Here is a 25,643-nt window from a genome sequence, read left to right as displayed (position 1 = left end):
TTCAGTTGTGTATTTGTTCATCAACAGCTTATATAACACTACATTACATTTCAGCTAAGGAAAGGAAGGTAGTTGTATGATGTAGAGATACTTTTCCTTCACTTTATGCTATTATTTTTAGGTGAAGAATTCACATCCACTACAGATACTGACTATACTCTCATGCGTGCTTTGCATTTCCAAGAAACACACACGCACACACACACACACACACACACACACACACACACACACACACTAATATCATTACATTGACATCCATTGCTCAAAGAGAAGCAACATACACCAAGGTACATTGTGAGTAATGTAAGCATTTTTAATAATTTAATATTCCACAAAAAAAATAGTTGTGTAAGACTCTGCACAATTAATTTATATTTGTGTTGTTCTGCAGTCTTCAACGGGGGGACAACATAATTACGAGACTAAATTCTGTTTTGCTGATCTTTAAAAGAACGACTACAACCATTATAACAGGCAATCAAAAATATCACTGTAATTAAACAGTATTAGTGATATTTTGTCTAAACTTAGTAAACAAACTGTGGAATCTAAATCTGAATCATGGGTTTCATCCTATGGGGACAATTTCAGACAGTATGTGCAAATTAAATTTGCGTGAGAAAGATATTTCTTCTATAAGGAATAGCTAACAGACTCAGAAGGATGGAGCCAAAACATTGTTTTACTTAAAGCAAAACACACTTCTGGAGATTTATTAGACATCATTCATGACATTATTTCTCACCTTATTGGCCAGCCTTAATCATCTTTGGCCAGCTGTGTGAATTGCATCTGGAGGTTGCAGTAATTAACCCAGGCCCCTGGTATTTTACAGTACGCAGTCGGCCATCTTAGTCTTGGGACAACAGGAAGCTTGGAAGCTTGAAAACAAAGCACTACAGTTTGCATCCATGGAAGTACATTTAAACTAAATTTAATATATTGCACTTGTCTTACCATTTAAATCAGTTTTATGTGTTGTGTTTGTCTTTATCTGAAATTAAAGCTATTAATGTAAGCCATTTTTATAATATTCAATGCTATTTGGTTTCTGGCTGGGCTCAGGTGTTTTGTCTGTGTCCTCCTTTCTCAGCAGTTTGACTAGATTTCTTCTGAATTTGGCTCCCACCATATCCCTGTTGTGTGGTTATACTTGGAGGCTTTTGAGTTGTTACTCCTTCAGTTTATGTGGCCTTAGAAGCTGCCCCCACTCTCGTCTTCTGTAAATCTGGCCCTAGAAGCTGCTCCCAGTCTTTTATTGTCTGATTATCTTACTAGGTACTGACAGAAGAAACTGGGAAGGCCCTCCCCTAAAACTGCTGGCGTACTTTGAAATTGCCTTAAAGTGTGTGTGTTTCTTATTGCTGACTTGTTTGCCTCTGAACTGCTTTGTAATTACTTGTGGCTACTTGTAAGATTGGTTTCTGATACTTTTTAGTTTTGGCAAACTAATGTGTGTTTTTACATTAAGGAGGATGAGACTGCAAATTCAGTGGGAGTTGGATGGTAGCCTAGTCTGTGAGCTGGAAAGCACAGAAGGTTCTGATACCTTTTGACTTTTGGCTAAGTAAAGCATGTTTTTACATTATAAGACTGGGACTGCTATTCTAGTGGCAGTATTGAAGTATCCCGGTCAGTCCAAGTTGGGAAACACGCAGGGGGCTTTTTAGGAGCTTAGATGTTTGGTGTTAATCTGCACTTGACAGCTACTTTTGCTGTACTTTTACATTAAGAAGTTCCAGGAGTATCTTTCTTGTGGTAGAAGGTGTTTACCTGGTCTCTCTGACTTGGGAAACATTCCAGGGAGCAGACATCATAGTTACTTGAGTTGAAGACCCCTTGTCCTTTGCCCTGCTGGTCTGAAGATATTCTAAAGTTCTCTCCTTCCATAGAAAGTTTACAATTTTTCTTGCAATTCAGGGCAAACTAAAAGAAATGTTCATCCTCTGCCTTGATCCCACCCTTACAAAGAATACATTCATCTGTTTTGTCCAGTCTTCTGAAACCGTACCCTACTTTTGTGATTCACATTAGTAGTTTTGTCCATGATGCAATATACATCAGATTAAGCAAACAGAGAATTACATTCATTGTGGCTGATTCTGCACATATCTCCAATTTACGAAATGCTAAGTCTGCATTATTCTCTGCTCAAGTGTGGTATATCAGATGAGTTCGAGAAGTGCATAGGAACCAGATGAATTTTAAAAGTATCTTATTCTATTACTTACCAGTTTTATTTGGTGGTTCTGCAGGAACCGTCGATATATTATATTAAACTTTAGGCACAATAATCACCTTGATGTTACTTAGTCTTTGTTGAAATGGTAAATAAATGGCTTTCAAGGTATGAAGTTCTTGTTAATGTTTTGTTACTATTAATAATTACTTTATGACAACATTCTAGTTGGGATGGAACTGTATTTTAACTTATGTCAAGAAGTGGTTATTTTATATTTTTAAGATGTTCTGGATTAGGTAATGTAATGGGACTGGTCTTAAATTAAACTGTGTTTATTTAGAGAAATGATAGATAATCCTAATGACAGTTGAAACTCGTTTAGAAGTTCACTTAGAAGACTAAAAGATATTCCTGGCTTTGAAGTGATGAATAACATTAAGTCATCTGCATATAATGTGATTTTGGCCAGGATTCAGAAATATCTACAATATTGTGCAAATTATCACGGGTGATGGCAACATGCAGATTATAGGTTCATAGGTTAGTACTAGGCTATCTGCCTGAAGGCATTTATAAGCCTAGCCGAAATGTGCTGGCTTTCTCCACCCCCCTTAGATTAGTTCCCTGTGCCTCTGTCCAGCAGAGCTATTGAAGTGATCCCTGGGGTAAACTTTCTGTTTCCCATCCACTCGTCAAAGTTTCTCTTGAAGAGGGTTAGTGAGGAGCTCTGCCTAATGTAGATTGGAATCTTGTTCCAGAACATGGGAAGTCTCTGCGACAGGAATCTATCCCTCCAGCATGTCCTATTTATTGTTGTGGTGAGGTTTAGATCCCTGAAGCGTGTGGCTCGAGGGGATACAGTTTTCTTTAGGTGGAGCATGTCCATCAATTCTGGGTTGGACATGGCCTTGTATGTCAGGCAGAGATCACCTCTGCGTATGCGGTATTCAACCGAGTACAGCTGGAGTTTCTTCAGTCGAGCTGCATAGGGCATCTGCTTGAGGCCAGTGATCCTCTTGGTGCGGTACTTCTGTGGTCTTTCCAGTTGTTGCAGGTGTCTTGTAAGGTACATCCCAAATGGGTCTGATGAGTGATGCATAGAGGGGCCCAATGACCTAATTCGATCTGGATGCAAACCCTTTTGTGATTAGGTGGGCCACATAGAAGGATTTTCTAACCACTTTGGCAATGTGATTATCAAAGTAGAGGTTACTATCTACCTGGGTCCCTAGATCCCTTATTACATCTTCTGTATTTACGGGGCTACCACCTATGTGGTAGTTTGTGGGTACTTTGTTTTTTCCAAAGGGGATGACTATGCACTTTTAGGTATTTAGCTTGAGGCCATGGTTTTGACACTAGGTATCTGTCTCAGTGAGACCCTTTTGGAGGATGTCTGTGTCAGCCGGAGAGTCAATTATAGCCACTAGTTTGCAGTCGTCTGCGAACTTGGTCAGCCATAGTCCTCCTATGCTTGCCTGTACCTCTGAGAAGTATATGCCAAAGAGAAGGGGTCCTAGGACTGAGCCCTGGGGAATGCCACTTGTAACCGGTTTAGAGTCAGACCTAGCTCCTGCAACTCTTACCATGTGGGTTCTGCACATGAGCCAGTTGGCAACCCATCTCGTGACGTAGGGGTTTATGTTCAGGCTGGTGAGCTTGTCTATAATACCTGAGTGGGGAATGGTGTTGAAGGCCTTTGCGAGGTCTAGGTAGGCTGTGTGGACCCCCTTTCCCTCATCTATAGCCTTGGTAACTGTCTCAAAGAAGTCCACCAGGTTTAGGAGGCATGATCTGCCCTTAACAAAGCTGAACTGGGTAGGGTCCAGTGTTTGGAGGTTTCCAATGTCTCTGTTAATGAGATCCATGATGATGCGCTCCATAGCTTTGCAGACAAAGCTAGTCAGGCTTATAGTGTGATAGTTCCGGGGGTCCGTTGTGGCTTCACCTTTGTCACCTGTTGCAAAGCTCCACGTTGCTGTGCCCCACTCTGTGGGCATGTAGCCTGTGGAGAGGCTGAGTTTAAACAGTGTGTTTAGGTGAGGGGTTAGTTCATCTTTGAGCTCGTGTAGGACGCAGCCTGGGACACTCTCCGGTCCCATTGATGCTGTGTTTTTGGCTTTGGAGATGGCTGTTTTAACTCGAGTGTATGTGATTTCAGGGGCACTACATTCTTCTTTTATAGTTATGGGCCCTTTTGAGGGTGAAGTTTTCACTGAACCTGTTTGCCAGGATGTTGGCTATATCGGTCAGTTCAGTGTATTTTGTGCCATTCTGCACTAACTCCGAGCAGATCTGAGAATTGCCACTTAGATTCTTGACAAAGCTAAAGAATGCCTTGTGGTTATCTTTAGAGTCCATGGCAATTTTTCTTTCGAAGCTAGCCTTGGATGATTTTATGAGGGAACGTAGTTTCTTGCTGATACTGATCAGGGATGTCTTCCCTTCTTAGGATTTTTCTCTTTTCTGTACTAGTTTCCTCCTCCTACTGTATAGCTTGTTTATGGCAGAGATCCACCAGACTGGTTTCCTTTTCTTAGAGGAGTGAGTCTTGGCTTTGTTTGGGATAGCACAATCCATGCATTCTTGTAGGTGCCCGTAGAGTGCATTAGTAAAGGATTTTGCAGCTTGGGGGCTTTGAAACTTCCCACCTCTGTCTTAAGTAACGTGAAGTTTGCTTTTGAAACATTTTTCATGGTGGTTTCTTTGTCCAGGGGGTGGTGCCGGAATGTGGATATCCAGAGTGATTAGTTTATGATCAGATCTAACCAGCAAGGGGTTGACCTCCGGTGCGGAACACCGGTCGCCCATGTTGGTGATGACCAGGTCCAATATGTTGTCACCTCTGGTGGGGGTGCTAACCATATGATCCAGGGCATTTGAGTTTATAAACTCTAGGAAATGTTGGGCAAGGGAGTTTGTACTTGAGTAGTTCTCCCAGTTAATGTTTGGGTAATTGAAATCACCCAATATCAAGGTGCTTGGTAGGACCTTTGTGTTTCCCAGTGTTTCCAGGAATGCGGAGTGGGGGTCCTGGGACATGGTGGGTGATCTGTAGCAAGTGATAATTTGAATAGCAGTTTTGCCTGTTGTTAGTTGCACATGGATGATCTCTGAAGCATTGTGCTGTGCCACAAACCTGGAGGTGTGGGTACATTTGATGAATATGGATACTCCCCTGCCTTTTGTATTTTGGTCTGGGTTTTGTGGCCCAAATGTATGGTATGAGTTGTAGCCTGGTAGTGCTGGGGTGCTCTCTGGAGCCTTAAACCAGGTTTCCTGTTACTGCACATATATTGATTTTCTCCACACTGAGGAATGCCTCGAATGCGTGCATTTTGAGGTTTAGACTTCTGGCACTGAGTAGCATTACCCTCAGTTTTTTGTTACTTATGCTATTTACAGTGGTGGGTTTGTCTTTTGAGCCTTGCCTAAAAAAGGCACTATGGAGGTGGCAAGAGCCTTGATCAGTATTCGAAAACCTAAGGGTGACAGGTGCAAGCTGTCTCTAGCGAAGCAGTGTGGCTTGTCGAGCATGTCATCCCAGGCTGACAGACACTGGATCCCCTTTGAATGACCCCAGAAGCTTAGCCAGTTGTTGAAATTGACAATTTTTTCTCTATACCATGGTATCATTCTTGGTGAGGGCAGGATACTACTCAAGGTCAGGATCATACCGGCCTGGGCTATGAGATTAGAGAGCTCCTCCATGTCTCTTTTCATGTAGTCCAGGGAGGTACGGCTCAGGTCATTCACACCAACATGGGCAATGACAGAGTCATATTTGTACTTGTTCTGGAGTGACCTGAGTGCTTGTGTTATGTGGCGGATCCTGGCACCCAACAGGCAGCTAACAGTAACCTTCTCCTTGTTCAGTCTAGTGAGTGGGACGTTAGTGTGCCTGACTATAGAGTCACCTATTACTAGTGTGTTGGGTATGTTATTTTGCCTTAAGGGCTGTCATTGTGTGGCACACTGGTTTTGTGAAGTATGTGTTTCATGGTTTAAGTTGGGAGGGGGGGGTGGAGGTTGCTTGGATGTCTGCTTTGAAGGTCTCTGTTGCTTTTGCAGATTTTTATTTAGAGCCTCCGAGTATGTTTTCGTGTATTTATGTGTGTTTTTTGCCGGTGCTGGTTTCACAGGTCTATGTGAGACTGGTGGTGTGATGCAAGTAATTCCCTTCTCCTCTTGACGGCCTGGTCCAGTCTTGGGTTGAGATAGCTTAGCCTCCAGTTTGGCTGTATAATTGCATCTCTCGCATGCATTAGTGTTTGGTAGAAGGAGGAGAGGGTGTACATGAGGCAATTATAACATTGCCTCAAAATGCCCAGATTCACCAGTTGGACTGGAGAGTACACTTGAAACTGCCCTTTGGACATGCCTGGATTGGTACAGTGGACTGTTTTACTGATTGGCTGGTAAGGTTGAATAGAGAATTCTTTGTTATTTAATATATTGTGCCAGCCAGCTTTGGATGTTCGATTCATTTGTATTTTGTCTATAATGGTAAACGTGAACTTAGCAGTTTGGTGTACTAAAGTATGTTTATAAAGAGCGTTTGAAATTCTTTTATTTCTGATTTCGCTTAGATGTTCACTGATGCAATGTCTAAAGGGTCTAGACGTTTGTCCAACATAAAATGAAGAACAAATGTAGGTGGCTAGATAAATAATCCAGTTGCTACTGCAATTCCCAAAACATCTGATTTGGTAAAGTTTGGAAGTTTTACAGCTGGTGAATTCCTTGGTTTGAAATATGTGTGGGAAAGCACTGCAATGACCACATGGAACACAACCTGTCAATATATCACCAAATAGAGTTTTTTGTAAAGTGACCGGTGGGTAATAGCGTTTATAATGGGTTAAATGTGAATTTATTGTTCTGCCTCTTCTATAAGAAAATGAACATCGAGGGCCAAGTATTTCATTCAGTTGGTCATGACCCAACAAAATATCCCAATGGTTATTAATGATGTTTCTGAACCTGTAAGTATTCGCCCCAAAAGTGGTTACTAGCCTCATAGGCTGTGATTTCTCTGTACTGTCATGACCAAGCCGATCTTGGTATAGTAAAAGATGAGATCTGTCTATTTGGTCTACCTCAGTTATGGTCTGAGAAATACAATCCTTACGATATCCCCTGGTAAGAAATCTATTGGTATGGTCTTTTTGGTATGTTTGAAGACTTTGTTCAGAGGAACAAATATGTTTAGTGCGTAAATATTGTGATTTGGGGATGTTGTTGATGATGTGGCGGGGATGATAACTAGAGGCATGTAATAGGATATTGTATTCTGGAAATTTCCTGTGTACCTTGGTCTCTAAGGTATGGTCATCCTGTCTGGTAATGATAACATCCAGAAATATAATTTCCTGATATTCAATATGTAGTGTAAACTGAATACCCCATTTATTCTCATTAAGATATTGAATAAATTCATGCACATATAGTTGATCACCCTGCCACACCATCCAACAATCATCCAGATAGTGTCTCCAAATGTCCAACTGATCAAGAAAAAGGTTGTGGCTATCATCATATATGAGTTGTTCCTCCAAAAATCCCAAAAACAGATCAGCATAAATAGGGGCAAAAGATGCTCCGATTGCTGTGCCATGGACCAAGTATATCTTACCTTGAAATTGAAAAACATTTTTTGTCAATACATGTTCAGTTAGGGATAGAAGAAGTGTATTAAAGCCAGGTGAGTAAAGTTTAGATTTTTCCAGCCAATACTGAATGGCCTCTAATCCCACCCAATGTGGTATACTTGTATAAAGGAAAGTGACATCACGTAGCAACTGGATTATTTATCTAGCCACCTGCATTTGTTCTTCATTTTATGTTGGACAAACGTGTAGACCCTTTAGACATCGCATCAGTGAACATCTAAGTGGAATCAGAAATAAAAGAATTTCAAACGCTCTTTATAAACATACTTTAGTACACCAAACTGTTAAGTTCACGTTTACCATTACAGACAAAATACAAATGAATCGAACATCCAAAGCCGGCTGGCACAATATATTAAGTAATAAAGAATCCTCTTGGATAATCAGGCTAGGTGCTTTATTTAAACCAAGGTTGAATAGAGAGCCTTGTCCTTCTCTACAGTATAGGGGAGGGTCTAGTGCTAAGGTTTATTAATGCTTGCTATGAGTTTTGAGCAAGTGCCGGGATGAGAAGTGAATGGTTTAAGTGCTTAAATTGAAAGTTTGTCTAGTTCCAAGGGGAATATTGAACAGTAGACTTTGTGGAGCCGGGAATAGTTATAGCCTAGCTAACCAGTGCTGCCGGGCACGCAAAACCTTGCAAATGCGGGTTTTATAGCAGGGAAATGAAAGAGATAGAAATTAGCCCAAAATGGCCATTAAACTAATAATTTCTGGGCTGAAACCACTCCTCCAGGGACAGGTATGCTGCTTAAAGTTCCCTCTCTCACAGTGAACAGAGAAACTTCCTTCTATCCAAGTAAGGTATGGGCAAACACAGAAACTTGTAACACAGCCCTGAATTCAGCACTAACCTGAAAACTGGACTATACTAGTTTAGAAAGGCAGGAAAACAAGTATATTTTTTTTCCAGAAAATAAAGCAGATACCATCAAAAAAACACTTTAAATGCACAGAAATGGCCATCACACTTGAGTGTGTAGCCTACAACAGTTAAACAGGTAATTTAAACACAAAAACGACCTTTGTTAAAGTGCAGGCAGTAAAATAAGTACAATATGTAGCTGAAACAAGCTTTTTAAATCACAGAAACTCTAGAAAATCAGTGTTTTAGGCGGAATTAACTAAAGGCAGCAAGAAAACGCAGAAAGGTTATACGTAATCACTCCAAAGTTTCTCTTTTGTCTCTCTGCTGCTGTAGAACTCTGCAGGGCACCAGGCAGGAGCTTGCTGAGAACAAAAACCTTGCAAATGCGGGTTTTATAGCAGGAAAATGAAAAAAAGATAGAAATTAGCCCAAAATGGCCAATAAACTACTAATTTCTGGGCTGAAACTAATTTATGGGCTATTCTAAGATGTAGTACAGTCACACATAAGGCAAAACACAGCAGTATGCAGTGCAGTGCATTTTACTGACTACATAATAACATGGAAATCAGAAGTTCCATGCAAATGAACCACACTGTGTATACACATAAGGACCAATTCAGAAACATATGAAATGGTAGCACTGTGTAGTGGTAGATACCCATTTTGAGCAATGAGATTCATAGCGAACATGAGTGCAGAGATGCTAGGAATAGAGGCAACATGAACTCGGCATCACGTATTACAATCCATGATCACAGACAGTGCATAATGCTGTGTGTTGTGACAATCCGAATGGAGGAGTCACAGACAGTACCTATACCACCGCAAAAAAATCATCAGAATGTGGAACATTTTTATGTGGACAGGGAGACTGTTAGGTACCTAGTCAAACTGTGTTGCCCACTAGTAGTAATTGGGGATGCATATTCCTGTGGATTCTAAGGTACATACAGAACAGAGAAACTTCCTTCTATCCAAGTAAGGTATGGGCAAACACAGAAACTTGTAACACAGCCCTGAATTCAGCACTAACCTGAAAACTGGACTATTCTAGCTTAGAAAGGCAGGAAAACAAGTATATTTTTTTTTCCAGAAAATAAAGCAGATACAATCAAAAAAACACTTTAAATGCACAGAAATGGCCATCACACTTGAGTGTGTAGCCTACAACAGTTAAACAGGTAATTTAAACACAAAAACGACCTTTGTTAAAGTGCAGGCAGTAAAATAAGTACAATATGTAGCTGAAACAAGCTTTTTAAATCACAGAAACTCTAGAAAATCAGTGTTTTAGGCGGAATTAACTAAAGACAGCAAGAAAATGCAGAAAGGTTATACATAATCACTCCAAAGTCTCTCTTTTGTCTCTCTGCTGCTGTAGAACTCTGCAGGGCACCAGGCAGGAGCTTGCTGAGCACAAAAACCTTGCAAATGCGGGTTTTATAGCAGGAAAATGAAAAAAAGATAGAAATTAGCCCAAAATGGCCAATAAACTACTAATTTCTGGGCTGAAACTAATTTATGGGCTATTCTAAGATGTAGTACAGTCACACATAAGGCAAAACACAGCAGTATGCAGTGCAGTGCATTTTACTGACTACATAATAACATGGAAATCAGAAGTTCCATGCAAATGAACCACACTGTGTATACACATAAGGACCAATTCAGAAACATATGAAATGGTAGCACTGTGTAGTGGTAGATACCCATTTTGAGCAATGAGATTCATAGCGAACATGAGTGCAGAGATGCTAGGAATAGAGGCAACATGAACTCGGCATCACGTATTACAATCCATGATCACAGACAGTGCATAATGCTGTGTGTTGTGACAATCCGAATGGAGGAGTCACAGACAGTACCTATACCACCGCAAAAAAATCATCAGACTGTGGAACATTTTTACGTGGACAGGGAGACTGTTAGGTACCTAGTCAAACTGTGTTGCCCACTAGTAGTAATTGGGGATGCATATTCCTGTGGATTCTAAGGTACATACAGATTACCATCTTAGATAAAGGGAACTTTCAGGGGACACATTAGGGATACTGTAGGTATTAGCCTCCCAAATCCTAGATCATTTTCTTGATATTATGCTACAGTATGTGAAGAAACATACAGGTCTGCTAGTTCCACTGGACTGCAGGGGCCAGAAACAGTACCATTTGGGCTTTGTACAACATAGCTAATTTCCTGAAGTCCTTGGAGCCATAGGTTGCATACATATGTATTCATCAAGACCCCACTTGGTCTAGAGGGACATCAATACATCAACTGAAAGAGTTTCTCTCTCTGTAGGTGGTCTGTAATGATTAGGGCATTATTTATAATATGCCCATATACCAGCTACGCAGTTCCAATAATTCCCACTTTTGGCACATATCCAGCCTCTACCACAGCTTCACATGAGGGGGTTTCCCACAGTGTCATCTGGTTGGGAGCAGGACACACACACACACACACACACACACACACACACACACACACACACACACATGACAACCAGGTCTACATACATAAGTATCATGAAAGCAGGGAGAAGGTCATTTCTAATAAGCTGTTTATTATGTGTTGCAGGAAAATGCTAGGTATGCCATAAAACTCCTAGTTGGTGGCCATCTACAGCCCCCAGATAATGCAGGAAATGATCTATAATGCAGCACATGTAAAAACACAAAATATAGTAGAGAATCTGTTTGGCCTACTGAAGGGACATTTCCACTTTCTAGACATATCAGAATGGGCACTGCAATACAGTCCAGAAATCTGAAGTATGATTTTGTTGGGTATCCCATGCTAATGTGGCAAACAGATGGAGCAGCAGTTGAACATCTTGGCAGGGCCTTCCACACCAGTTATCTAGCAGCAGAAGAGCATGGTGGAGAGTCATGGGAGGAACATACAGCAGCATTACCACAGTGAAGGCAGGGATGGGCACAATACATTGCAGCAGTGGCAAAGAGACAGCTTGTGGTCCACAACTGTGGGCCATAATATAGACAACATAGAATAAAATGATGCATACATTACTGCATCCAGGCTATGCAGGCATGGACTGGCCACTCTGCACATCAGACATCACCATGGTCACATAACTTATGGTGTGTGCAGGGCACAGTGAAGAAAACTAACAGGGGTGGGTTGTGACATAGTGACAGGTGACTGCTACACTATGATATGGGTTAAGAATATGGAAGGAGAGCATGGTACAGATGTACTCTGAGAGGCTGCAGGGGGTCAAGGATAACATCCTCTAGTAAGGGGGTGAAGTTGCCATGAAATAACCACTGATTGCATTCACTGTTCCAGCTTGTCATGTTGGGGCTTGATGTGGTCTCTGGTAATAAAGGTGTATAACTATGGGACCATGAGCATCCACTCTATTGAAGTACACAATGTGCTGATCCTGATAAACATCACTGCCTATGAATTGGCTGATGCCTCTGACTGGAGATTGCAGACTGTTCATCCAGAGGCAGTAAGAAAAGAGTAGAACTAAGCAACAAGTAGGTGCAGGATGATAATGTGCCCATGATGCTGAAATAGAGGAGAACTGTTTCTCATGACCTGGATAATGGAGTGGCAGACTGCGTGTCTAGAGATGACAGTGATGCAACCTCAAAAATGATCTGTGTAGTCAGACCTGGGACAAACTCTGCCCACCATCCTCATGTCTGGGCCCACTGATAGCTATAGAAGGCATGGCCTGTGGTGGCAAACCAGATGGTGGTTGCACTGTGTCTCATGAAGGCATCTATGGAAGCAACATTTGCCAACATCATCTTCCCTGTTCCTATAAGACATCCCTTTGTGTGGTGCCTTGTGAAAAAGACATGCAAGTGGTGGGGGGGGGGGCTTTCTTTCAAACATGCAGTACATGCAGTACTGCAGGACTGTAATGGGTTTCCCCAACTGATATGTGGGTGGTCAAGCTAGCTGCCACAACCAAGCCACTCCCAAGTATGAGGGGCCAATCTCCAACAAGTGAAACCAAAACTTCCTCAGCCCCAGACAGCCACTTCAGTGTTAATGGTCCATGTCTTGCACTGGACACCTCTGTCACAATGTCTTGTGCCTTTCTCTTTGCATGGAGTATCATGTGAGTGACTCTTCTTTAAAACTGTTTTAGAGACCTAATGTGGCTGTCCACAGCTTTCACATTCTGCACCAATCCCTGAAAAATCTGAACCAAATAATAGTTGTCTGCATCATCTTTACCCAGGAGACCTTGGACAGAGAACTCTTCTAGGCAAAGCCTCTTTCATGGAGCTATGATAGTACACATACACTTGTAGGTGAAACATATAAGTCAGTGGGTAAGTATGGTATGTAGTGGGCTGCCCATATCAAATAGCCTCCCCCCTCATGCACCTGTTTGTTGGTTGCAGTTAGTGATATGCACATTCCATTCCCATTTATCTACTGGAGCCAAGGCCAGAGCCACCCCCTATTTAAATACTATAACCATGCCTCAACATATAACCCTAAAACCCCAAACCTCTTGTATTATGTCTCTCACAAGGTTTACAATGTACATGGTTATCCTCAAAGCCAAAGGCAGATAGAGCAATTCCATGCCAGTGTCATGGGTTCTCAATTACACATACACCATAACATCCGCCCCAGTGTCACTGACATCCACAGGGCTTGTTGCTCCTGCTGTGGTACTTTTCAAGGTAGGACTCTTTCCTTAACTCTGCAAAACTCCAGGTGTAAAGAATCTTTGCTGAAATTCTTCTATACCACAGATGTACAATAATGATAGGTGCTGTGCAAAATGATGCCAGTGCTTTACATCACACTAACAAGGGCCAATTAGTGTGGCATCTTTGCTAATGAAGTTAATTACCATCACTTTCTGTAAAATGTTGCAGTAGTGCATTGCTAGCTGTATATGATGTAGTGACCAGTGTACTTGCACAGACATCATATGGATGCTTGTAGCACCACGGTGTGTTGATATATCCATTTATAGCACCTCAGTTCAGTACAGTGCACAACACATGTTCCACAAAATTGTACCTATGTGCATATGGCTACCATTTTGCTCCTCAAGCAGACCTGAGTGGGTAATGATGGCTACTTCAGGTACTGTGGAATGCAGAGTTTAACGGCGATGTGCAAGGGAGATAAGGATTTTCCAGTTCTTCTTGCAAAGGACTTTAGGGAGTGTCTGCTAGGCCAGCATGACAGTGCATTGTGGAAGGTGGAGCTTTGCTGGACCAATGGCAGGTAGAGGTTCATGAAAGACAACCTGAAATAAACTGCAAGCACTTTTTCTGTACTATTTTCTACTAAATTACCTGTTATGCATGCACATTTGTAAGTGCATACTTTGTTTCCCTCAGTGAATGAGCAGCTACATAGCTCTCAACTGTACATATTTTCACAGAATGCCCATATTTTGGCCTCATATTTTTGGTCTATGCCTCATAAAATTTGTTATGTTTCTGGATTTTTGTGGCAAATCAGTGAGGACTGAATTGACTACATAATGACAGTCATTTCAGATTTCCTTCAGAAAATGCAAACAACTTTCTAAGTTTATAAGAGCATATTTAAATTTTGTCCTTATCTTTTTTAGCTTTCACTCTCCTTACCTTTGGCTTTGTTCAGATTTTTTTGTATTGAGGTTGAGAGCTATGGAGCAGCAGCTGTTCATGACTGGATTTTGCAGAAGTGCCTTTCCCAACAGTGGGTGTGTGCATGAAATCTGTGCTAGTCCACTGGAGAACTGTGAGTATATTTGTAGAATACATGCAATCATTCTTTTCCAGTTGTGTCACTCTTCCACAAATTCGGTTGTGGAAAAGGAGGAGATGAATCCAGAACCACCTTGAGCTGCGACAGCTGATGCATTTCGTGCCAGGTTGTTAATGGCCACCAAGTTAGCTCTTGTACAAAGTCATATCCCATACGAGTGTAAATATGTGTCTCTACCCTCTTAAGTGACCTGATTTTTGCAGGACGTCTGATATAAAACTGAAATCTCTGACATCTCTTTAACATTTTAACTTACAACTTTTAAGTTCTGAACTACATTTCACCTGATTCACCACTCAAAACTGATACAAAATGTGCTTCTCAATGTCTGATCATAAAGTGTGTATGTCAGCTCTTCATTGGAGCTTGCTTTTCTGTTTTCTAAGTGAAGACCCATGACGGATCTGACTCTACACCCATTAGGTCTTTAGGCAGATTATTTAAGGCACACGTGATGCAAAAAATACAAAGGACAGGTGCAACTCCCATTTCTTTGCTTTCTTCTGTCAGAAGCATTGTGTGAATAAATCAGTTACAGGTGCAGTGTCTTGATATCTCTGCTGATAAAGCATTAGGACTTTTGACACTGTTGAAATGAATTTGGTATGAAGCAGTCAGTCGACAACCCCCAAACCAAGTTCTCTGGACTGTGTTTTAATTCCTAATAATTTACTTTTCACTTTCTGGTGTATGGGCAAGGTTTCCTGAAAATATTTAAAAAAAAAAAGAAAAAAAGGATAGACTGGTTGAGGAAAATGAGGCAACTTTTTTCAAAGTAGTAGAATATGCTACCTATTTTAATCCATATTATACCAACCTCCCTTAATGTTAATATCACAAACAAATGATACTTTACACAGACTATCCAGCTATTTTAAGCATTGTTCTAATATAAACAGTTCAAGTACCTGTATTACTATTAACTATTCAGCCACTTCTTTCTTTTTACAGATCTGAAAGTAAAAACCAGAGCAATGCGTTCACAGTCATGTCATGTTTTCTTTCTTTTTTTTAATAGCACTATTAATATATTAATTAATTTAAACACTCTGCAATAATAATTATCACTTTCCAGGACACTACGAACAGCAACTGGACAATATCAAAAATATTATTAGTCTTTACATGCAGCAATTTGTCAAGGAAGAATCCTGCCAAATGAATTTGGTTAACTTCTTTGAGTATGATGAGTACCACATAATTTACCAGCTTTAAGCAGGATGAGGTATGTCTCCCTGTTTGCTGGGCTTCCTTATCTTCTGGGAGGTATAAATAAAACATATCATTTTTGTATGATCTTGAGCAAGAAGAATTATTTGTATCATTCTTGGAAGTAAATAATCAAGACAAATCTGGAATACAGCTTTTTAGCTCCAACATGAAGTTAGCTCAAGTCCCTCTTGCCACAGCCTGTAATAATACCTTTGTGCTGGTAGGCTAGAAATTGATTCTCTAGATCTCTCAACTTAAATATCGTTACCGTGACAACAATTCTTCAGAATGAGCAACTAAATTAATTATTTGTTTTATTTGTCCAACTGAAACATTTCTGTCATATTTATACCTTTAATAGGCTTTCATGGGTGTGTACTAGGCTAAAGACCACAATAGCCTTTTTAAGCTTATCCATGCATCCAAAACCTATGACAAGTTCTGATACCCTCATGTAAGCATGGACTTTGGAGATAAAATATTTACAAGCAGGATCGTAGCAAATGAACAATTTACAAGCTGCCTGTGACCATTACAAACACAGGTGCCTAACCAGGGACGAATTTCCTGCTACTGATCCAACTGTCCAAGTTACACTTGAACTGGATTAGGGGAGGAACTCTGATTCACATCTATGGGGGACTCTGTTCCGGAGAAGGGGTAGTCTCTGGAATACATACCTGTCTCCCCAGCAGGACCTTATTTACATCACAGGCAAGGTTTAAGTCTTTAGAATGGGTAATACTGGTGTTGTTTGATTTGTGGATATGCAAAATGTCCATCAGGATGGAGTCTGTCAATGACTTGTATGTCGGGCATACATCTTCCGTCAACAGCCTGTAGGAGACAGAATACAAAGATAGGGCTTTGAGGTGGTCTGCACAAGACATGTTACCTATGCACTAAATTCTTTTAGTAAGGAACCACTGTGGATATTCCAAGTGTTGGATGTGCCTGGTTAGGTACCAAAGGGGGCACTGTACTTAGTGAAAGGTCTGATGAATGCTGAATACTGTAAACATTAACTTCCTTGGACCTAGATTCCATCATCATAGGATTATAGGAGGTTACTAGACTAACGGCCCTGGGGTCCTTACAAGCCTGGCCAAGAGTTTATCCCCAAAAAAGAAACCTCAGTCAGCACCTGTCACCCCTGTCAATGAGGGACACAGTGGAACCCCTGGGACACATTTGTGGTTCCCCATCCACTCATCAAGGTTGCACTTGAAGAGGGTCAGTGAGGAGCTTTGTTTGACATGTATGGGAAATCTATCCTAGAGATGGAGCAGCATCTTGGAGACAAACCTTTCTCTCCAGTAGGTTTTGTTGATGTTGCATATTAGATGTAGGCCTTTCGAGTGGGTAATGCATGAGGAGTTAGACTTACAGATATGGAGCATCTCTAGTAGGGCAGGGTCTGATATTGCGTTGTAGGCGAGATGCAGATTACCTCTGAGCAATCTGTAGAATACCAGGTAGAGTGACAGTGATTTGAGCCTGTCCACATATGACAGGTGTTGGAGGAAATGGATAGACTTTGTGAGGTATTTCTGTGGCCTTTCCAGTTGGTACAGGTGTTTAGAGAGGTACACACCAAACGGGGTATTATACATGATTATTGGCATAATGAGGAAGGAGTACAGAGAGATAACAACCTCCTTTTTTCTGGATGCAATCCCTTTACTTATGAGATGAACCAAGTAAAAGGCTTTTATGACCACTGCTGCTACATGATGGTCGAATCTGAGGCTGTTGTCAACCTGAGTACCCAGGTCTCTCACCACAGGTTGTGTGCATAGGGTTTGCCGTTGATGTGGTAATAAGTAGAGGCTATGTTTTTGCCAAATGGAATGATAATACATTTTTTTGTGTTTAACATAAGGCCATGACTTTGGCACCAATCATTTGTTGCTGTGAGACCCTCTTGTAGTATATTAACATCATTTGTGGAGTCAAGAGACAAGCTGGTCTCATGCATTAGAAATGATGAAGTCAAGAAATCGTTGGGTGAGTGCATTAGTGCAGGAATAGTTTACATAGTCTATGGTGGGGTAGTTGAAGTCATCAAAGATTAGGGTGTTAGGGGGTACCTTGATGGAGTCAAGTAGGTCCAGGTAGGAGAAATGAATGTCCTGAGTCATGGAGGGGGGTCTATAGCTGGCTATAACTTAGATGGGTGTCTTGCCAACTGTCAGTTGCACCTGGAGTAATTCCAGTGCATCACGCTGGCAAACCAGTCTGGAGGTGGCCTGTCCTTAATGACGACAGAGACTCTACCACCCTTAGTCTTCCCAACCTCATTTTGGGGTCAGAATGTGTGGAATGAGGTACAGCCTGGTAAGACAGGTGTGCTCTCCGCAGCCCTGAACCAAGCTTCTATTACCGCAAAGACATTGGCATCTTCCAGTCTAAGCAGAGCCTCCAGTGAGAGCCTTTTCAGGTTAAGGCTCCCAGCGTTAAACAGCATGACATTCAATTTGCTATTTGACAGATCTTTTATGTTGGAAGACTTGTCTTTGGGACATTGCCAAAAAAAGGCACAATGGGGGAGGCAAGAGCCTTCGCCAGGATCTGGAATCCAAGGAGTGACAGGTAGAGGCCATCTCTGGCAAAGCATCGAGGCCTGTCAACCAATGCACACAAATACTGGATCCCCTTGGAAAGACATCAGAAAATAAGGCAATTGTTGAAATCAATTATTTTTTGTTGGTATTGTGGTATCATTCTTGGTGAAGGTAGGATGCTGCTTAGGGCTAGGGTCATCCCTGCCTGGGACACATACTCTGAGAGCTCAATCATGTCTCTCTTCATATAGTCCAGGGAGGTACGTCTCAAGTCAATCATACCAACATGAACAATGACACAGTCATACTTGTACCTGTTGTGGAGAGACTTAAGTGTGTGCATGATGTGGTGGATTCTGGCACCTGACAGACAACTGACTGTGACCTTCTCCTTGTCGAGCCTGGGAAATGGGACACTGGTGTGTCTCACAATTGAGTCACCAATGACGAATATGTTTCATTTATTGTTATGCCTTACGGGCTGTGTTTGTGAGACACTGGTGTCATCATGCCCCTTTTTACCATTTTCTACATGGGGTCAGGGTATCGTGTTAACTGTCACCAACTCTCTTGATTTAATGCCACCCTCCTGACTTCTTCGACACTCATGCCTGACTGTTGCAGATTATCTTTCACACAATCCATCCACCTCTTTGCTGGATATCCTCGTTTCCTCTTATCTTCTTCCTGTCTGTCCCAAATCTTCACCAGATTGTCTTCTGCTTTTCTGCACATGTCTGAACCACCGTAATCTGTTCTCTTTGATCACTTCTGCAATTGGAGCTACTTTGGCTTCTGCTCTTATGTCTGCATTTCTTCTTCTGTCCCACAGTGTGCATCCTGTGACCCTTCTCAGGCACTTCATTTCCATCGCCTCTAGCTTCCTCATCTGCTTTGCCTTTACTGCCCAGGTTTCTGTACCATATAGTAGTACTGGTCACACCACTGTCTTGTACACCTTACTTTTCAGATTCTTCGGCATTCTTCCTTCATAAGACTACACCTGGGACTCTAATGCCAGTTGGCTGCAGCCCTCTGATTCTAGCTTTGACCTCTTCATTCAGACTTCCCTTCTCCTCAACCACCCCACGCAGATACTATTTATTTGTTCCGCTATCTTCCCTTCTATCTCAATTCTCATCGTCTTCCGGATCCCCCAATTTGCTTCCATTACCACTGTCTTACCTGTACTTAGTTTCATCTCATGTGCCTACAGTTTTGCATTCCATTCCCCTATCCTTTGCTGAGATCCTTGCTCAGAGTCTGCTGTAATGCCACATCATCTGCATACTGCAGCTTTGCTGATCTGACACCTCTGAGCTGTTTGCTAATGTAGTCCATCTCCAGTATGAACAACAATGGGCACAGAGCTGAACCCTGGAGCACACCTACTCCCACTGAGACCCCTCTGTGAGACCGAACGCTGCTCATACTTGAGTCATTGGGTCCTTGTACATAGCCTGCACTAATTCTACCAATGTTTCTGGGACTTAGAACCACCAAAGTACTGTCCAAATCAGTTTTCGAACCACCATAGTACTGTCCAAATCAGCTTTCTTGGGACCTTTACAGAAATGCCCAGTTGGACTCTTTCCTCATCTCTAGCTTCTTCTGAAATGTCACACTGCAAACACTGGGCCAGTTGTGCTGCAGTCTGATCTGAATCCAAACATCTCATTTCCCATCTTACATTCTACTACTCTGTGTATCCATTTATCAATCACCCTCTCCAAACTTTCATTCAATGTGGCAGGAATATGACACCTCTACTGCCCACAGTTGTGGATATCCCCTTTGTTCTTGTACACTCACATGAGTATGTTTATTTTCCAATCATCTAGGATGCACCTTTATCTTCGCACTGCTATGAGTACCCTTAGGAGCCATCTCTCCCCAGTCTCAGCCAGCATCTTTATGATATCTGCTGTGACCTCATCTGAGCCTGGTGCTTTCCCTGACTTCATTTTCCTTAGTGCTGTTCTTACCTCTTCTAGGGTGGGCTCCTCTTCTTCTCTCAGCATAGACTGTTTCTAGGGCAGTACAGCTTCTGTGGGGTTTTCTTCATTCAGAAGCTGCTGGAAATACTCCTTCCATCTGCTTTGATGTCCTGTAGACTGATGAGCAGGTTGTTGCTGGCATCCCTAATGAAGGGCATCTATCTTCTTTATCTTTCTGTCTGCTTTACAACCTGATATAGTTTCTTTATGCCACCTGCTGAGTCACTTTCCAGAAGCTGGTAGAGTGCCTCTGATGCCCTGTTCTTTGCTACTGCAACTTCCTTCTTAGCTTCTTTCTTAGCCAACCAGTATTCCTTCCTAGCCTGGTCAGTCTTTTCTATCTTCCACTTTTTCCTGCACTCCTTCTTTCTTTTGATGACTTCCTGGACTTCTGCATTCCACCACCAGCTTTCCTTATGTACCTTATTTCCATTCCTGGCTCAGCCACATATTAGTTCTGTAGTCCTCACACATGTGGTTTTGAGGCACTGCCATTCTTCTTCAACACCATATTTCCTCCTCTTCTTGGGGTGCCCTGAGTAATTCCTTGAACTATTGTATTTTCTCTCCAGCCAACTTTCCGGTGTTCAGCCTGGTGTCTTTTGACCTTAGAGCCTTCTCTGACCATTGCTTGCAGATACTTGTGACAACCAGTGGTTTATGCTGTGGGCCATCTGTTTCACTGTGAATGACTTTGCAATAATTGATTATACCCCAGTGCCCTTTCCTTACTAGGAGGATGTCTACCTAAGTTGCATGTTGGCCACTTTTGTGTGAGATCTTTTGATAGTATCTCTTTCTGAACCATGTATTGGCTATTATCAAGCCATTTCCCAGACAGAAGTCTAGAATGGTCTCTCGTTCTTTATTCCTCTTGCCCCACCCATGTGGACCCAGGCAGTCCTCATATCTTGTTCTCTCTGTCCCGATATGTGCATTCAAGTCACCCATTATCAATACCAATTCATGTTGTCTTGCTTTATCTAGTAGGTCCTGCAACTGCTATCTGAATCCACTTGTTTCCTCACTATCAGAACCCTGCCACTGTCACTAATTTTGATGCTGTCTCTCACTGTGTTCTGAAGCCTCTCTCTCACCACAATTCCCACACCATTTCTAGCCTGTCTTCCTCCTGAGTAGCAGACTCTGGATCCCAAGCCAAGGGGCTACACTGCACTGTCCTTCCATTTTGTCTCTTGGATACAAAGGATGTTCATCCTCCTCTGTACCATCATGTCATCCGCTTCCAAGCTGCATCCTGTCAGTGAACCTACATTAAGTCTAGCAATTCTCAGTTAATGTTTGGCAGACTGATTGGTTTTATGTCCAGCTTTCACTCAACAAAGCTATCCCAGGTAACCCAGGCTGGGCAACTAGACACCGGCCGGCCAGTAGCTTATTGACCCAGGGCTGCTGGGCTTATTATAGCGGGCACACACTGGCCAATAGGAGCACATACACCCCTCCCACTGTTAGCATGGATCCCTGGCTTAGATAGGAATAGATCAGGTCCTCAACCCACTTATCACCAGTAACTATCCATGCCCATTTTGGCAACATTAGTCAACATGACCAAATCACCTACAGTGATATTTTACACCATTGAGTAGTGAGCCCTGCCACAGCACCAAGTCTATGATCTGTGTTCTCCTATCCTGAGGATACTGTTCACCACAGTAGATGGCCAAAGCAGTTGGTCTACACAATTCTTCCCCCTATATGGTACCATGTAGAGTCTGTGCTGCTGCCCACAGCTCCATTCATTGATGAGTTTGAGATAAAAACACACAGCATGTTTTTTGGAGGTGGGAGGAACCCCACAGAGACACAGGGAGAACATGCAAACTCAAAACAGGCATTGGCCAGAGGTCAAGATTGAATCTTGTACCTTGTGCATGGGAGGTGAAAACCTTAACCATTATGCCAACTGGTCTCTAAATTGTACAACATAGAATGATTTCCTACAACTGTAGACATGTGATGGTCAAAGACTAGATTACTGTCAATGTGCGTCCCTGACTACTGGGTCAACTCTTAGGGGTATGTTGTCAATATGATAGTTAACAGGGCTGGATGACTTCCTGAAGGATACCATTATGCATTTCTTGGAATTTAGTTTTAGTCAATGGCTCTGATATAAGTTACTTATCTGTGTCAGCCTTTCCTGGATACCATTAGTGTTGGAGAGAGATTCTATTACTGCTCTGAATTTGCAATCATCTGCAAATTTAGTCAGCCAGAGGACCCTAGACATTGGCCCTGATATCAGAGAAGTAAATACCAAAAAGGAAAGTTCCCAGGACCAATCCCTGAGGGAATTTGCTTGGGACTGGCTTCTTTCTAGAGGTGGACTCCCCAATTCTAACTTCCTGGGTTCTATCTTTGAAGCAAGCCAGTTGTCTACCTGGTGACATAAGGGTTTATACCAGACCTCTTGAGTTTATCAACAATGTCAGAATGGGGTATTGTGTCAAATGCCTTGGCCAGGTCAAGGAAGGCAATGTGAACTGTTTTGCCCTCATCCACTGCTTTGGTGACTTTCTCAAAGAAATCCCCAGGTTGAATGAGTAGGCATGACCTGCCCTTGACAAAACCAAACTGGGTTGAGTCCTGTGTTTGGAGGTTTCCTATGTTGATGTTGATCACTTTCATAATAATTCTTTCCATGGCTTTGCATATGAGCCTAGTAAGACTTATGGGTCTGTAGTTTCCAGGGTCTGCAGAGGCCCAGGTTTGTGCAGAGGGATGATTGTTGCTATTCTCCATGAAATATTTTTTCATAAAGTATGAAACCTGTTTGGAGGCTACAGTTAAATAACAATTCCAGAGGGCCTGCTAGGTCACATTTCATTCTATTTTGAAGGCATCCAAGGATGCCTTCTAAATAGCATGGTTCATGCTACTTAGAAGGTATCCTGGGATATTCTCTGGGTCCATCAATGCACTGTCTTTGGCCTTAGAGACAGCATTGAGGATTTGTTCTCTAGAGATAGTAGGGAGGTTACATTTGATGGTATTTCCTGACAGGAGGTTAAAGGGGAGTGAGGGGTAAATTTAGAGCTGAATTTGTCTGCCAGTAGTTTTGCTAAACATTCCGGATCAGTGTAGGTAACTCCATTAACAATAAACTCTGCACACAATTATGCACTGCCTTTGAGGCTTCAGACACAGCAAAAGACTGCCTTGTGGTTGTCCTTTGTCCAGGATGCCAAATTTACCTCAAATTTGGCTTTCATAGAATTTGTTTGTTCTCCGAGTTGTTTGCTGAGTTTGATGAGAGTGGTTTTATCCTGCTGGGTGCTACACCTCCTAATTTTTGCCATGATTTTCTTCCTTCTCTTATACAGCCTACTGATGTGATTCCACCAGGATGGCTTGTTTTTTGAGTTAGTTCTTTACTTCTTCCTGGCTGATACAGCTGTCTCTATGTAGCTTTAACTACCTTCTTACTACCTTTGTAAAACTATCTCAAACTGTATCTTTTGTCCTGCAAAATCCTGGTAACTACTGGAAGCCAAATTCTGAAAAATATCTGTCTAAACCCATTCACTGAACCCTTGTATTATTTCTCAAAACTGCATCTTAGTCTTGCACTGCAAGGTTAACTATAGTTAACAAAGAAATAATAACTCTACTTGTAAATACAGTTTTCACTACTACCTGTTTTGTATGAATATCTCAAATTGTATAAATGTATGTATATCTGTAACTGTATAAATGTCTTCTTAATTGTGGAACTTTTCTCCCCAGGCCTCCACTGAAAATGGACCTCGTCCAGCTGGATTTTCCAAGTTAACAAATGTAAAATAAATAATTAACATGCTTGTATAGGATTTCTATGAACATATACATGTAGGCATCAGTGTTCATGAAGTTTATGAGGACTTGAAATTTTGCCAGATTAACAATGAATAGTAGGAAGTTAGCTTTGGAGTAGTTCCTTAACACTCTAAGATTTCAGATGTAATGCCATCCTTGCCTCTGAAATAAACTGCACCTGCTGCTTAAGCAAACAGGACCTAGATGGCTGAATTTTCACTTCAAAGGAGACCATTTTTGTGGTCTGACATTACCAGAGAAGGCATTGCACTAGGTGGTGTGCGGCTCTCTCCCATATCAGTGAGGACCAGATCCAGTACATCTGCACCTCTGGTCGACGTATTGACAGCCTTGTATATGGAGTTTGTGTTTTCAAAATCCAGGAATCTCTGTGCTTGCACGTTTGGAGTCGTATATGATTCCCAGGTAACAGTGGGGTAATTAAAGTCACCCATGAATAAGGTATTGGGTTGGATGGTGAATGTTTCAGTACCACAACAATAACAAGTTAAAAAAGAGTTTGTCTCAAGTCAATGATATCAGAATTGAGGATGAAGAGTTTCTCATTTGGTATGAAAGCTTCAACTCAACCGAACATTTCCTGAACCAGTAAAAACCTTCCACACCTGAGGAAGTATAGATTTTATATCTGCAGCAATTTTTGGATTAGTTCCACAGCTGTTCATAACTTCAATTGTTACGTTTACCTTTATGTTAAAATGCATGAACTGCAAACCTATTTGTTTTGTTTTATGTGTTGTATGTTACGGCTACTCTCTGCACTGGATCTTTATTATGAAATGTTATGCATCAAACAGTAGTAATGCATTGTTTCTTATTTTTAAAAAAATAATGACAAAACCATAATAAAACAAACAAAAATGATTGCATTACCTTTTATTCTCCATGTTTGGGAGAAAAATATTTCCCAGCTTTACCATTTTTTCCATTGCTTCCTGTAAACATAAATGGAAACATGTGTTGAATTCACAGGGCTGCCAACTTTTCATGTAAAAAATTAAGGACGTACATGAAAGCAAAATGTGTGTAATTTTGGTACCCGACATGCAAAATTTTGCTTAATAATGTTTAGCTTGAACAGAGATGATCAAGTGAGTATTATGAAAAAGTAATTTTTACAATATCTATGCTACTGTATTGTGCAGTATTTCGCCAAATATTAGGTGTGAACTCATTTTCTCAAATAACCACATAACTACCCATCAGCAAAAAAAAATCCTCCCTTGGCAGTTGGCACCAGTATGATGACTAAAATGTATTCCTAAAATTATTTCAACCAAATCAGAATCAGAGTTAAACATCTGCTGAGACAGGTCAGTTACAACTAAAAAGTAAGTTTTTTTACAACCAGCGTTTTTCACAAAACAAGAAGTCTGCAACTGTGGTTGACACAGAGGATGGAAACACTGAGAGGAAGACTGAAACAGCGCATGCTACAAGAAAGCCTCACCATCTGTTGTCTTAAACATGAGCAATAACTCCTGAGCATAACTAAAGGAAACAAACCACAATTCAAGTCTAAAATATTTGTGTTCC

General features: G+C 41.5%; 1 protein-coding gene across 2 annotated transcripts in view; it reads right to left on the bottom strand.

Annotated features, from left to right (window-relative positions):
- FGGY (FGGY carbohydrate kinase domain containing) overlaps positions 1–25,643 on the bottom strand; it is a 2,391,991-nt gene that overhangs the window by 5,295 nt on the left and 2,361,053 nt on the right. For both annotated transcript variants that reach the window (XM_044085530.1, XM_044085531.1), the window contains one exon: positions 24,981–25,042. In XM_044085530.1, the coding sequence (XP_043941465.1) occupies positions 24,981–25,042 (62 nt within the window). The remainder of the gene's footprint in view (positions 1–24,980; positions 25,043–25,643) is intronic.

This window comes from Protopterus annectens, chromosome 10.part0, assembly GCF_019279795.1.
Source record: "Protopterus annectens isolate FY-2018-M chromosome 10.part0, PAN1.0, whole genome shotgun sequence".
Lineage (NCBI taxonomy): Eukaryota > Metazoa > Chordata > Ceratodontiformes > Protopteridae > Protopterus > Protopterus annectens.
Note: the sequence above shows the minus strand (reverse complement) of the source record. Positions and strands in the feature narration are given on the sequence as shown.